The sequence below is a fragment of the Nanorana parkeri genome, unplaced genomic scaffold, assembly GCF_000935625.1.
Source record: "Nanorana parkeri isolate BGI_ZX_2015 unplaced genomic scaffold, ASM93562v1 scaffold1735, whole genome shotgun sequence".
In the NCBI taxonomy this organism is placed as follows: domain Eukaryota; kingdom Metazoa; phylum Chordata; class Amphibia; order Anura; family Dicroglossidae; genus Nanorana; species Nanorana parkeri.
In genome coordinates this window covers 97,475-110,984 of record NW_017308003.1, presented here as the reverse complement: position 1 = coordinate 110,984, position 13,510 = coordinate 97,475, and the positions used below count along the sequence as shown (strand labels likewise).

The 13,510-nt window shown below is 47.8% G+C and overlaps 1 protein-coding gene across 1 annotated transcript in view; it reads right to left on the bottom strand.

Annotated features, from left to right (window-relative positions):
* USP12 (ubiquitin specific peptidase 12) overlaps window positions 1-12,750 on the bottom strand; it is a 64,339-nt gene extending 51,589 nt beyond the window's left edge. Inside the window, exon 1 of the mRNA XM_018571338.1 lies at window positions 12,590-12,750. Within this exon, the coding sequence (XP_018426840.1) occupies window positions 12,590-12,637 (48 nt within the window). The 5' untranslated portion in view covers window positions 12,638-12,750. The remainder of the gene's footprint in view (window positions 1-12,589) is intronic.
* Between the last annotated feature and the right edge of the window lie 760 nt (window positions 12,751-13,510).

The following is a 13,510-nucleotide window of genomic DNA, read 5'->3' as shown; positions in this document are numbered from 1 at the left end:
CATGCACAGAGCGCTGACTGTCAGCCACCCCCCCCCCTCCCCCACTCCGATTCTCCAGTGCTTATTGGGACAGACAGGGGAGGGGGCGGGCACAGCTGTCAATCATGCCAGGATCTTTCCTGGCTGCTGCGTGGCTCTGCACTGTCAGCAAATAGCAGGCAGTAACCCGCTATATGCTGAGTTGTGGGTCACAGGAGGACTTTAGTAAATGTCCTCCTGTGACCCAAAAGAGAACTAAAGCCAAAAATGTTTTGGCCATAGTTTCTCTTTATTCCTGGAAGAAAATAATGGACCAAACAAAGGCCATCAGCAGGTGTTCAAAGCAATGAATGGGTTGGCAAGGCACCAAAACATCCAAAAACACATGCAATGCAACACACAGTAGTACTTTACCGTATGTTGCTATGACCTGTAACACGTACATTCCCTTAGTGTGTTATGGAGACATTGAATGCCACCCCAATGCTCTGATACAAGTAATGTGTATAGAGGTAACATTACCGAAACAACAGTGAAGCTGGCCATACACCTATAGATTATCTGCAGATTTATTTATGGCCAGATAGAAAAAATGCAACTGGTTCCTCCATCTACACTAAACTGTGTGGATGGAGGAATCTCCCACTGGGCCAAGCTTCCTTATCCTGCTAGTCGGTCCCGCTGGCTCTCTAAATACCTGAACAATCTGATTGGATGCAGGCATTGTTCAGGTGTTTTGACAGCCATCGGGGCCGACTAGCAGGATAAGGAAGCTTGGCCCAGTGGGAGATTCCTCCATCCACACAGTTTAGCGTAGATGGAGGAATCTGTTGCACTTTTACCATCTGACCATAGAAAGTCTGCAGATAATCTATAGGTGTATGACCAGTTTAAGAATGGGCACTTCAACCAACATGGGTAAGATTAACACATGGCGTATGTGCAGTATAATCATCGCTGCATTGTGAGAACAAGCCTTCCATCTCTGCAGTTTCCCCAGATACTAAATACCCGGAGTGATAACTAGCACATCCAAATACTGGATGATCACATCACATCAATGCCCCTGCCTTTGGGTTTTGCAGATGAAATGTTTTGTATTACATCTTAAATCTTGTGATCTGCTCTATGAGCGCGTAAACAGAAAAACATGAGAATTAGTAGAAAGCACTGGAACATACTACAGGCTAAAAGGAATATTAATGCTGCAAGGTCACCGCTTGGCCTGTTTACTCTGCCTGCCTTCTGATGTCCTTCAAATCTTAATCCACAACTTCTAACGTGTGGAAAAAAGACTTCTGACTTCACTGTGACAGTGTTCTGATCAAAACACCAGTCAGCACAACTACTCCTACCAACTTATTAAAAACAAGTGAAAAGTTTAATAGACCACATGGTAAGCGCAGAAACCCCTAATAACCAATTAGATCTCCATCTATGTAACTTGGATCAGGTAGATTCTTGCTGGTTACTATAGTACAGTAATACCTCGGTTCATGAACGCTTCTGTTCACGAACAATTCGGTTCGCGAACAGGAAGTTCAGCAAAATTTTGCTTCTGTTTGCAACCTCTAAATCGGATGACAAACGCGGCCATCTTCCCCGCTCTGACACGTCGTTAAGGCTTCCTCTAGCCGAGATCGCGGTTGCAGACAAAGCTGTGCACACTTGCTGTGAAGCTTTTTAGCACATACAGTACTGTACAGTATTATTCAATCCAGCATGGCTCCAAAGAAAGTGCAGAGCAAGCATGGTGGTAAAAAGAAAGTGCAGAGCAGTAATTAATTTACATATGGTTCAGAATGGATTAAGCTCATTAAGGGCTCGTTCACACCAGTTGCAGTGCATTCCGGCCCAAATCTGGCCGGAATGCACTGGTTCGCATTGCAGCCGGCTCACTTTTTAGTGGGGCAGGAGGGGGCGTGGCGGGCCATTGAAGTGAATGGCTGTAGTAGCCACGCCCTCCGGCCGCAAGGCACATTGTGCCTGCAGTCCGGTGCGATCAAAATAGTGCTTGCAGCATTTTGATCGCAGCACACCGGACCACAGGCACAACGTGCCATGCGATCCTGTGCGGGCGATCGCATTGCGGCCGGAGGGCGTGGCTATGCCATTCACTTCATTGGCCTGCCACGCCCCCTCCTGCCCCACTAAAAAGTGAGCCGGCCGGAACGCACTGCAATTGGTGTGAACGGGCCCTTCCATTGCACCCTATGGGAAAATTTGATTCCGTTTGCGACCAAAATCGGTTCGCGGCCACGTTCGTAGGGGTCAGGACGGATTAACCCTATTTACATTGAACCTTATGGGGAAATTGGATTCGGTAAGCGACCAGAATCGTGGAACGAATTAAGTTCATGAACCGAGGTACCACTGTATTTCTCTTTTCTTAAAGGGAAATTCCACCTTTTTCAAAGAAATAAATGCTCACTTCTTCAGAAAAGAAGAAAAAACGTGCATTAAATCATATGCTGAATAGGAGCTAGTAAAGCATTGCAACCACAATAAGTGAATCGCGGGTGCAATACTTTGGCACCTGCAGACTCTTCCTCCTGTCCATGTCAATACCAAGGTAAGAACATTCAGTAAGGCGATTCACACCAGATGCGTTGGGGCTGTGCTGGCCGTTGTTTCTGGCCCCAATACAAGACAAGGAAATTTACACTGTCAGGTGCAGGCACAGTGCGATGTGCAGGAATTGGCGCATCAGCACTGTGTCTGACATCCGCACACCAGCCGCGGTGCATTAGCTCCTGGTGTGAACTGGCCCTTATGTGGACAGGAGAAAGTGTCAATGGACTACAAGTGCGGTGACATAACCACACTTGTATTCCATTAAGAACTACAAGTCCCTCTGTCCGTAGATTTTCTATACACAGATCCTGTCAAAAGAACTGTGAATGGATGACGCGGCTGTGTGGGCAAAGCCATGTAAACAAGCAAGCACAGAGAGGAATTGCATGATTCAGGTAAATTGGGGGATTGGGACCCGACCATGGTAATCCTTAAATATAGGCGTAACATGAAACACGGTCAGACAGGTGCACGTGGCCTTTAGCATGGGCTGTGATACATTGTCACATGTTGTTATGTGCTTTAATGTAGCATGTCCCATTTTTACTACCCAGTGCACATCAATACAAACGAGTCTACTGGAAAGATCAGGTTTTGCATTGTTACATTTGTTATTGACAAAATCAATAAAAACTGAGACTCTGTCATAACACCAGGATGAGAAGTCTCTGCTGGAAGAAGCCGTTCAACAACTCAGGCATCACGTGTTAAAGCAGATCTGAAACTAAGAACACAAATGTAATACATTGCAGCGTATACGTCCCTAGGGCTTGTTCACACGATTTTCTGGTCCAGATCTGCAGACGCGGTGCTATGCGTTCAGTGCGTTTTTTACGCGTTTTTACTGCGTTCAGGTAAAAAAACATTTTTTGGGAGTGGGGCTGTCAGTATGTTAGCTGCAGTGCGTTTTTTTGCGTTTTAGCGCGCTTGTGCGTTTCCGCACCGGACAAAATGTGACATGCAGTATTTTCTCTGTCGGGACCGGAATGGACGCGAGAACTGTAGCCCATAAAACACATAGGGATACATTGGAATGCATTTTGGGTGCAGGAGTGCACGGTTCTGGTACGGACACAATCCGGACGTCGTGTGAAGAAGCCCTTAGGGCAGGTTCACAACATTTTCCGGCCCAGATCTGGTCCGGAAAATAGTGTGAGCCTGCCGCAGTTCTAGTGCATTCCAGACCAGACAAAATGAGACAAGCAGTATTTTTCTGGCCTGGTCTGGAACGGACTGCGCTGGTGTGAACAGAGGCCAGAAATAGTATAGGGATAACATTAGGAAGCATTTTGAGTCCAGAAACAATCTGGTCTGGTGGCGATTTGGATGTGGTGTGCATGGGCCCTTAGATCTGGTGGCTGCATTCGTTTTATTTTCACCTTCTGATTCTACTAGTACTTCCTGTCCTTGGGTGACCACGTTCACACAATGCACTGCGTCTATGGAGGAGCAGTGTTGGAACTCCACAAAAGGAACAGAACACCTCCCCCTTTCCTCATCCCCATACCTTGGAGGGTGTTCTGTAGTCCATAGAGAGGTCTGGGATAAATGCTAACTGATGAACAGCAGAGGAATGTATCCGATCGCTGGATTTCTGACAAGATCAATAGGTCTTTTTTCAGTTATCAAACAGAAACATTAAAATGCTTTCAGCAGCATATGTTACAGACCGAAATGGAGCAAATAGAAGGTCATTGTTAGGGCTCCATACACTTCTGTCATACAAAATGATGAAAGGTTGTTTCCATCAAAGCCTAATCACAGCTGTTTTCTATCATGACCTCTCTCTTCTCAATCATCACCACAAAGAATAAAGTCAGTTTAGCAGCTTAAAACCACCTTCTGTGTGCTCACATTAGAGACGTAGCAGGCTGCTAGGAATCTAATATAATAAAAAAATGTTATAGGAAAACAGCTAAGATTTCAGTGCCTCTTTCAAAAATTGATGATGAATTTCTCCACAACGTCTAAAGCTACGGAGATGTAGGAGGGCGTTTTTAAGGGCTTTACTTTAACGTAAATTGTGTGTAATGAACTGCAGTCAAAATCACTGGGAGTATGCTTGCTGAAGTTGGTGCAATGTAACTTTCTCTCTTTTGGTTTTCTATAAATCCAATCACATTTATTATTACCATTCAGGATGTATACAGTGTTAACAGCACTGTATCTACATACATTCTCACTACCAAAGTGCTGTCATTTCTTTTAAGCCCTTCATGACTGAGGCCTGTTTTCCATTTTTTGCACCCATGTTATATTCCACATTTTAGGCCTGAAAATTACTTAAAAACCCCAAACATTATATATTTTCTGAATGCCAAGACCCTATAGAATAAAATGGTGGTAGTTGCAAATTTTTATGTAGCGCAATTCCTTATTAAACCCCAAAATTTAGTGACAAATTTAATTAAATGCCCCAAAACACAACAAAATACCCATTTTTTAATGAATATAAAAGATGAGGTTACGAGTAAAACGATACCCAACATGCCCAGTTTACAAATTGTGTGCGTCCGTGAAACGGCGAATAACTGCAGTACCCCAAAAAGTCCATAGAAGACGCTTTAAAAGCCCCCAGAGGTCATCAATTTAGAGATACCCCAAAATACCGGCCCTAGAAATATTGCTCTCACTCCGGCGTGCGCGGCGATACCCAACATGTATAGCGCGTTCGTCGTTTTCATACGTAGGCACACGCGCGTGCTCGCGGGGGACTTTAAAACATTTTTTTAATTATTATTAGATTTATTTTATTTAATTTTAAAAAACTGTTTTGTTTTTTACTTTACTTTGACTGCTATCACATAGGGGGACTTACAAGCCCCCCCATGTGATAGCAGATGGTGGTGACAGGTACTCTTTAAGGTGATGCTGGGGGTCCAAAAGACCCCCAGTGTCACCTTTACACTGGAAATAAGCTATTGAAGTGCAGATCGCACTTCAATAGCTTATAGCTGGGCTGCAGGAGCCCAGAACTGACAGCCCAGGGACCGGAAGTGATGCAATCTGCATCGCTCCCGGTCCCATAGAACGGGGAGGGGATCGATGAACGGAAGTTCGTCGACCTCCTCCCCAACTCCCCGCGGACACCAAGGACGCTGGTCCCGGGCCCGTAGGAGAGGCAACGGAGCCTGGGAAGCACGGCGGGGGTGTCCGGCGGGGGGCGGCCCCTTCCTCGGGACACAGAAGCGATCTGGCGACAGGTAAGTCGCCAGAATCGCTTCTGTTGTAAACCGACAGTCGGCTTTACAAATTTAAACAGAGTCGATGCTGGTGACATACACTGTACGTCGTCAGTCACGAAGGGGTTAAAGACAATGGGGGGGGGGGGGGGATTTATCAAAACTGGAGCAGCTAGAATCTGGAGTGCTTGCCCATGGCAACCAATCAGCTTCTCTCTTTCATTTTTAAATCTCAACCAAGCAAACTGAATAGAGATGCTGATTGGTTGCCATGGGCAAGCACTCCAGATTCTAGCTGCTCCAGTTTTGATAAATTCCCCCAAATTCAATTTCTTTTTGTATATTAATTCTTTATTCCAAATTTTGTTCACATTAAGACAGAAAACAAGCAATATCATTTACAATTCATTTCTTAAATACAGCCATACTTACAAAATATATCTTACACAAATAACAACCTTTCCATCACTCTGTCATCCCTCCCTCCCTATGATATCTCCTACTCTGGTTATTGATCCATATCTTCCCTATCTACCTAGCACTCAATAGTGCCACTTCATATTAGAGGAACTATAATGTTCCTCATTCAGTTAAGTGCTATATGCAAAGTGTTTTTATATATTATCGAAAAACGACGACTTCATTCAATTGTGCAAAATAGAAATGGAAAAATAAAAATCTAAGTATAAAAATGTTTCTGTGTCTTGTTTATTTATTTAGTGCAAACTCCATTTCTTACCTCTTCTTGCATTCCACATGAAATTCTGAGATACAAACGGTGAAACTGCATTGAGAGCCACTATACAGCTCATGTGGGGAGGCCCTGGCTGCCATGGTATACTTACACTCAAACACAATTAAATATTGGGCAACAAAACAGGTTGTAGAATATCCTAATCTCCCTGCTAAATCCTCTCCTCTTTTATTGTGACGTGGTGCAGCTGGTGCATAGAACTGCATTCCTGCTACACCACCCTGTGAGCCACTGATCCCATCCACAAGACAGGTCATGCAAATGATGCTTTATGAGGAGAAATCTTATTACCTAAGCTGGCCATACACTTTACAACCATCGCACGACTTTCGCCTTGCGATGGTTGTAAGCTAATTAAAAGCTCGTACGATCTGCCCATCTTGGACAAGCAGATCGTACTTGCGATCATCGCAAGCCCGCCCTGCTGAGGGGAGGGCTTCCGATGATTCCAATGCCGCACGGGCAGTGTGCGCTTGCGCACACCGGCCCGTGCGGCATTTGTCTCCCGAGAACGCCACTAACCCGCCGACAATCGTACGATTCTCGGCGGGTTTCAAGCCTGCTCGGGAGACCAAAGACGTGCGACGGTACAGTGGAAACGGAAACGGTCGCACGCCTTCCATACACCTGCCGATTATCGTACGATCGCGGGAATACCTGCGATTATCGTACGATAAATCGGCAGGTGTATGGGCACCTTTAGAGTTACAACAGACGGACACAGCAATCGCTGTCTCTTGCTGATTTTGCACAGGATGACTGCAGATTACTACAACAATGCACATCTAGATGAGAGGGCTTGAGCGACAGACGTACATCAGAGGTCTATGCTTGGTATGGAGACACCTTATGACACCTGCGCCTAAGGCCAGAAAACAAAAGCACACGCGCAATGTATAACCTTTGCATCTGCCTCCTCCAGCTGATGCGGTTTGTGTGAGAAAACAGCCACATGCACCATGAGACTTGCTCGGTTAGATTTCTCATTCAATCCCAGAGGAGCAGAGATTACAAAGCAGGGAGGAAAATACATTCCTGCTGCTTTTAAAGTAGTATAAAGGTGCCCATACGTTCTACGATTCGCGTTAGGAAATCGAACATGAACGTGGTTTCGAGCGATAACAATCAGATGATGGGAACCGAATGATTTTAATGACTGTACTCCTGGACGAATTTCCTCGGTCAGGCTGGAAAACTTTTTTTTTTTAATGGAACGAAAATCGAGGAATTAGTGGTGTTTTTGTATGGAAAAAAAAAATTGGCAGCAAGAACACTGCATGTGAGCAAACAAAAATCCGTTCTGTCGATCGACAAAATTCGGTGAGTTAGTATAACTAACGAGCAATTATCGAAACCGACATTGGTCTGTGCATGATGGGCTATTTGCGCTAGAATCAAAAGAAGGTTCTTGGCAGCAACAAACATTTCCACTCGAAAATCTATAGGAGTGTGGCCAGCTTAAAACTCTCAAAACTTTTTTTTCCAATAATGAATCCAGATCAATCAAATATACACATTGCCCAGCAAAGTATGCGTTCACATTTTTCCCCAAATATGTTCATTGTGTTTCTTAACAGTTCCAACTCTCTCAGCTCAGCTTCCCTGATTTTCCTGTCCAATACAAAATCACAAAGGGTAGAGCAGACTTCAGCAACTGTTCATCTACTAGCTTGGAAGAGAAAGGAAGAAGGTGGAGTGGGGAGCAGGGAAGAGGGAAGTGACATGCCTTGCTGTTCCTATGTGATTGTGGAGACACACATAGCTTATTGAATAACATTAGACACCAGCACCCCAAGTAATGAATCAATGGCGTCTGTTTATGGACGCATGAGACATAGCGCAATGCATCAAAAAGCAACTTTCAGGGTCTCACAAGATCCCCTTCATCAGGCAAAATGAGTGAAACTTTGAGGGCCCGTACACACATGCCGCAACAGGTCACCACTAGGATACATAGAAAACAATTGTTCTCTATGTGTTCCATTCACAGCACAGCACGGATGTGATAGGCGGGGCACCGTGCTGCGATAGAATGCAAACATGCTGCATTCTATGGCAGTGCACTGGATGCCACCACAGGTCGTCACACAGCATCGCAGTGGAGACCTGAACGGAGCGTGCACATTGTACACTCCACATAAAATAAAAATATATAAACAGTGACACTGCACTGACACTCACTGCAATACAACGCACATTACCAGAGTGGTCACAACGCACCAGCCTGTCCGCTGAAACGCTGCCTTTTAGCAGGCCGGATAGTGTGAAAAATCCCTTAACAATTTGAAGCATTTGAAATAGCTTAAACGACTACTACTTTTTATTAACCCTTGCAGTAGGGCTACCCCAAAACTGCAAGGGTTAAGTGTTCGTCTTTGTCTAGGTTAAAAGAAGATATACTTACCCGATCCTCGGGGCCGACTTGCTCTTAGACCGGTCCCTGGAGCCTCCCTCCCTCCCCCTCCACTGCACCAGTCTGAGGTCCCTTAGGTTCTATACACTGAGTATAGCACACGAGGACACCAAGGGAAATACCATTGCTGCAGCAGGGAAGGAGACAGGCTGGAGGGATCGCCATCACAGCGGGCTGGCTCTAAGCATTGGGCGAGTATAACTTAGTTGTTTTCCTCCCTAGACAAAAACGAGCACTTAACCCTTTCCCCCCCCCCCCAAGTTCTGCTTTAAAAACCTTTTAACTGTAATATCACCAGCAACCAGACCCCAGCTGTCATACAGCACCCATGAATTATCGCCGAGTGGTCAGAATTTTATTACACACGATTATTATAAAATAAATATGGAACATGTGAAGAAAACAAATTGCACAACCAAGGCAAGATAAGCATCCCTGAACCTCATTCCAGTGCCAAAACTCGGGCAATATCTTACGCAACATGGCCTCTGGGATGTGTTCAGCCCTGAGCAAGGGGCAGCCACAGCTCTGTGTGTTCAGGAGGAAGCATGTGAATGTACACCAATAGTCCTCGGGCTATTTTCATGCTAATGTCAGCTAATGTCATTCATGACGGCCAATGACACGCTACACAGAACAGGATGGGCTTTTTCTCCTGTACCGTCCTCCCACAGAGAAATATGTGCTCTTTGAACACACAAAACCGGCTGCAGAAATTGAGCTGCTGGAAAATTTGGACATTTGATTATAAATAGAAGAAAGATCCTTGTGGCTGCTACAGGTGAGCGATGATACAGCTACGCTTTCAGAATGATACGCGGAAAGCAAAAGTTTGATGGTCATCATACAGACGACGACAAGCTGCACAGGTGAATGAACTATAAAACACAGAGCAGTAGAAATCATGTGTACGCAACATGCTACATGTAAAGTGGTTTAGTGGTGCAATAAAAACACCACGAGGTACCTGCACCATGCCTGGTGGCAGATGAGTCAAAGTACAAGTATGACGGGGCCTGCCTGCTCCTACAGTAACGTTTGGGTTATTCATCATGGCTGGGGGAGCTTTGGCTGCATCTGGGCACGTATGATGTGGCACAGGACACGTATGATGTGGCACTTGAGCCATCCAGCGGCAGCCTAGTAAGCACACAGGACAGCAAACCATAAAGAAGAATCTTCCAGTAATGTTATTCTTCTTCCAAGGAAAATAAAACGACTTCTACATAAACAGCAGGTCCGCTCTGTGATTACGGCCGGGGACACAGAATTCCCAGTGGATCCTGTACCCTCCACATGACACTTCCCGATATGTTGTATGTCATTTCCGGTGACTCTGTACAATGCACACAGCTATACTCTGCTACTCACATCTGTGCCCATCCCTATACCTACCCGCTGACCTTAGCTCACACAGGTGTGCCACCTACAGAGGGGCTATCTGCAGCTTTATTCACCCCCCTCCCCAGATCATTATCCTCCTTCACAGCCATCTGATGCTTATCCCCCTCTCACCCATGCCACCTTCAGCTATATACCCTCTTATACCATGCCATCCTGTAGCTATCCCACCTCACACATGCCTACTTGCAGCTTTATCCCCTCCCACACTTGTAACCACCTGACGGTTATCCCTTCTCTCACCCTTCAGCTTTATTCCACTTGTACCCATATGAAGCTTTACACCCCTCAACTGTACCCACCTGCAATTTCCTCTCTTCTCCCCCCATACCCACCTGAAGTTTTCTCTCTCTCTTCTCCCCCTCATGCCCACCTGCAGATTTCTCTCTCTTCTCCCCCCATACCCACCTGAAGTTTTCTCTCTCTCTTCTCCCCCTCATGCCCACCTGCAGATTTCTCTCTCTTCTCCCCCCATACCCACCTGCAGTTTTCTCTCTCCTCCCCCCTCCTTCTCCCCCCGTACCCACCTGCAGTTTTCGCTCCCTTCTCCCCTCCGTACCCACCTGCAGTTTTCTCTCTCCTCCCCCCGTACCCACCTGCAGTTTTCTCTCCCTCCTCCCCTCTGTACCCACCTGCAGTTTTCTCTCTTTCTCTCTTCCCCAGTGCCCACCTGCAGTTTCTCTCTCATCTCCCCCCATGCCTACCTGCAGTTTTCTCTCTCCTCTACCCCGTACCCACCTGCAGTTTTCTCTCTCTCCTCCCCCCGTACCCACCTGCAGTTCTCTCTTCTCCCCCTCATGCCCACCTGCAGTTTGCTCTCTCTCTTCTCCCCTCCGTACCCACCTGCAGTTTTCTCTCTCTCCTCCCCCCGTACCCACCTGCAGTTCTCTCTTCTCCCCCTCATGCCCACCTGCAGTTTGCTCTCTCTCTTCTCCCCTCCGTACCCACCTGCAGTTTTCTCTCTCTCCTCCCCCCGTACCCACCTGCAGTTCTCTCTTCTCCCCCTCATGCCCACCTGCAGTTTGCTCTCTCTCTTCTCCCCTCCGTACCCACCTGCAGTTTTCTCTCTCTCCTCCCCCCGTACCCACCTGCAGTTCTCTCTTCTCCCCCTCATGCCCACCTGCAGTTTGCTCTCTCTCTTCTCCCCTCCGTACCCACCTGCAGTTTTCTCTCTCTCCTCCCCCCGTACCCACCTGCAGTTCTCTCTTCTCCCCCTCATGCCCACCTGCAGTTTGCTCTCTCTCTTCTCCCCTCCGTACCCACCTGCAGTTTTCTCTCTCTCCTCCCCCCGTACCCACCTGCAGTTCTCTCTTCTCCCCCTCATGCCCACCTGCAGTTTGCTCTCTCTCTTCTCCCCTCCGTACCCACCTGCAGTTTTCTCTCTCTCCTCCCCCCGTACCCACCTGCAGTTCTCTCTTCTCCCCCTCATGCCCACCTGCAGTTTGCTCTCTCTCTTCTCCCCTCCGTACCCACCTGCAGTTTTCTCTCTCTCCTCCCCCCGTACCCACCTGCAGTTCTCTCTTCTCCCCCTCATGCCCACCTGCAGTTTGCTCTCTCTCTTCTCCCCTCCGTACCCACCTGCAGTTTTCTCTCTCTCCTCCCCCCGTACCCACCTGCAGTTCTCTCTTCTCCCCCTCATGCCCACCTGCAGTTTGCTCTCTCTCTTCTCCCCTCCGTACCCACCTGCAGTTTTCTCTCTCTCCTCCCCCCGTACCCACCTGCAGTTTTCTCTTCTCCCCCTCATGCCCACCTGCAGTTTGCTCTCTCTCTTCTCCCCTCCGTACCCACCTGCAGTTTTCTCTCTCTTCCCCCGTGCCCACCTGCAGTTTCTCTCTCCTCTTTTTTTTTTCAGGTCTCTCCTCCCCCCCTCATGCCCACCTGCAGTTTTCTCTTCTCCCCCTCATGCCCACCTGCAGTTTTCTCTCTCTTCTGCCCTGTGCGCACCTGCAGTTTTCTCTCTCTTCTCCCCCCCACCCTGTACCACCTGCAGTTCTCTCTCTCTTCTGGAAGTGCCCTCATCCCCGGTGTCACAGTGCCAGGTGGGAGTGGTAGTAAAGGCTGACAGGCCAGATGAAGCGATGCCATGCCTTCCTCCAGTGAGCTCTCTGACTGCCCATTCCACCTGACCGGACAGCTGACATCCAGCATTAGGCCGCAGCTCATCCCCGGCCTCTCGTAGAGCCGCGCACCGCAGAGCGGACTCCTTTCCTCCCTCTTCCCACGCCCTGTCTGGCCGTCCCCTGCAGCCCTCCCCCTGGATCCGTCCTCCAGGCCTCCCACACCTACCATGGTACAGATAGAAGCGATCCTGGAGACTGTCATTAGGATTTCCATCCGCCCGGCGCCATCTTCACCCGATCACCGCCAACAGACAGGCCGGAGCCGCGCACTCCCGCCCATTGGACACTCCGTACTCAATCAGTGCGCGCGCCCGCCTCCCGGGACCCTCTGTGCGCGCTCCCGCCGGAGGGGGAGGAGAGGGGGGTGATGCAAGTTCAGAGAGAGAAGGCGTGTGACAGTCACATGGAGAGAGCTCCAGGGTGACAACTCCACATATATTAGAAACCCTCTCAGGTGTCACTGCGCCTACCGGCCCATACGATCGATGATGTGGAATGTGTGTACGATGTGCATCGCCATCGATCCCTAAATTGGATCAATGGCCAGTGAAAGACATTGATCCACATTTTCTGAAAACACAGAATCTGATCCTATTAATACCATTGGCAAGAAGTACAATTATCACTGGCCAGGGGGCAACCGTATTGCTAGCCGCCCCTGAGGACCCCCAAAACCGTCTTATTTAATGCGGCATTGCAGTGGTGCTGCGCGGTGCATTGTGGTAGGCAGCAACCGCAGATAAATTGCGCATTTATTATTTAGATCAAATCGCATGGAAACAGATTACCATGTAATGTGGCGCAATACAGCTTACATGTGACAGCGAGGTGTGTTGGGGTTCCATTAAGAAATTATCACTGCAGCGCACCAAACATTGCAACATGCGATGCAGCATCACATGCAGTATGCAGATAGCTTGTCGCACTCCTTACCGAGTATCTCAGGTAGCAGGGAGGGTGCTCGCAGTGACCGCGGTTGGCACCGCCTATAATAATTATTGTTAATGGATGTCACCAGCACACCGAATTTCCGTTCAAAATGACCAAGTGTCCATATATTGGACAAACATGTCAATCAAACAAGCGC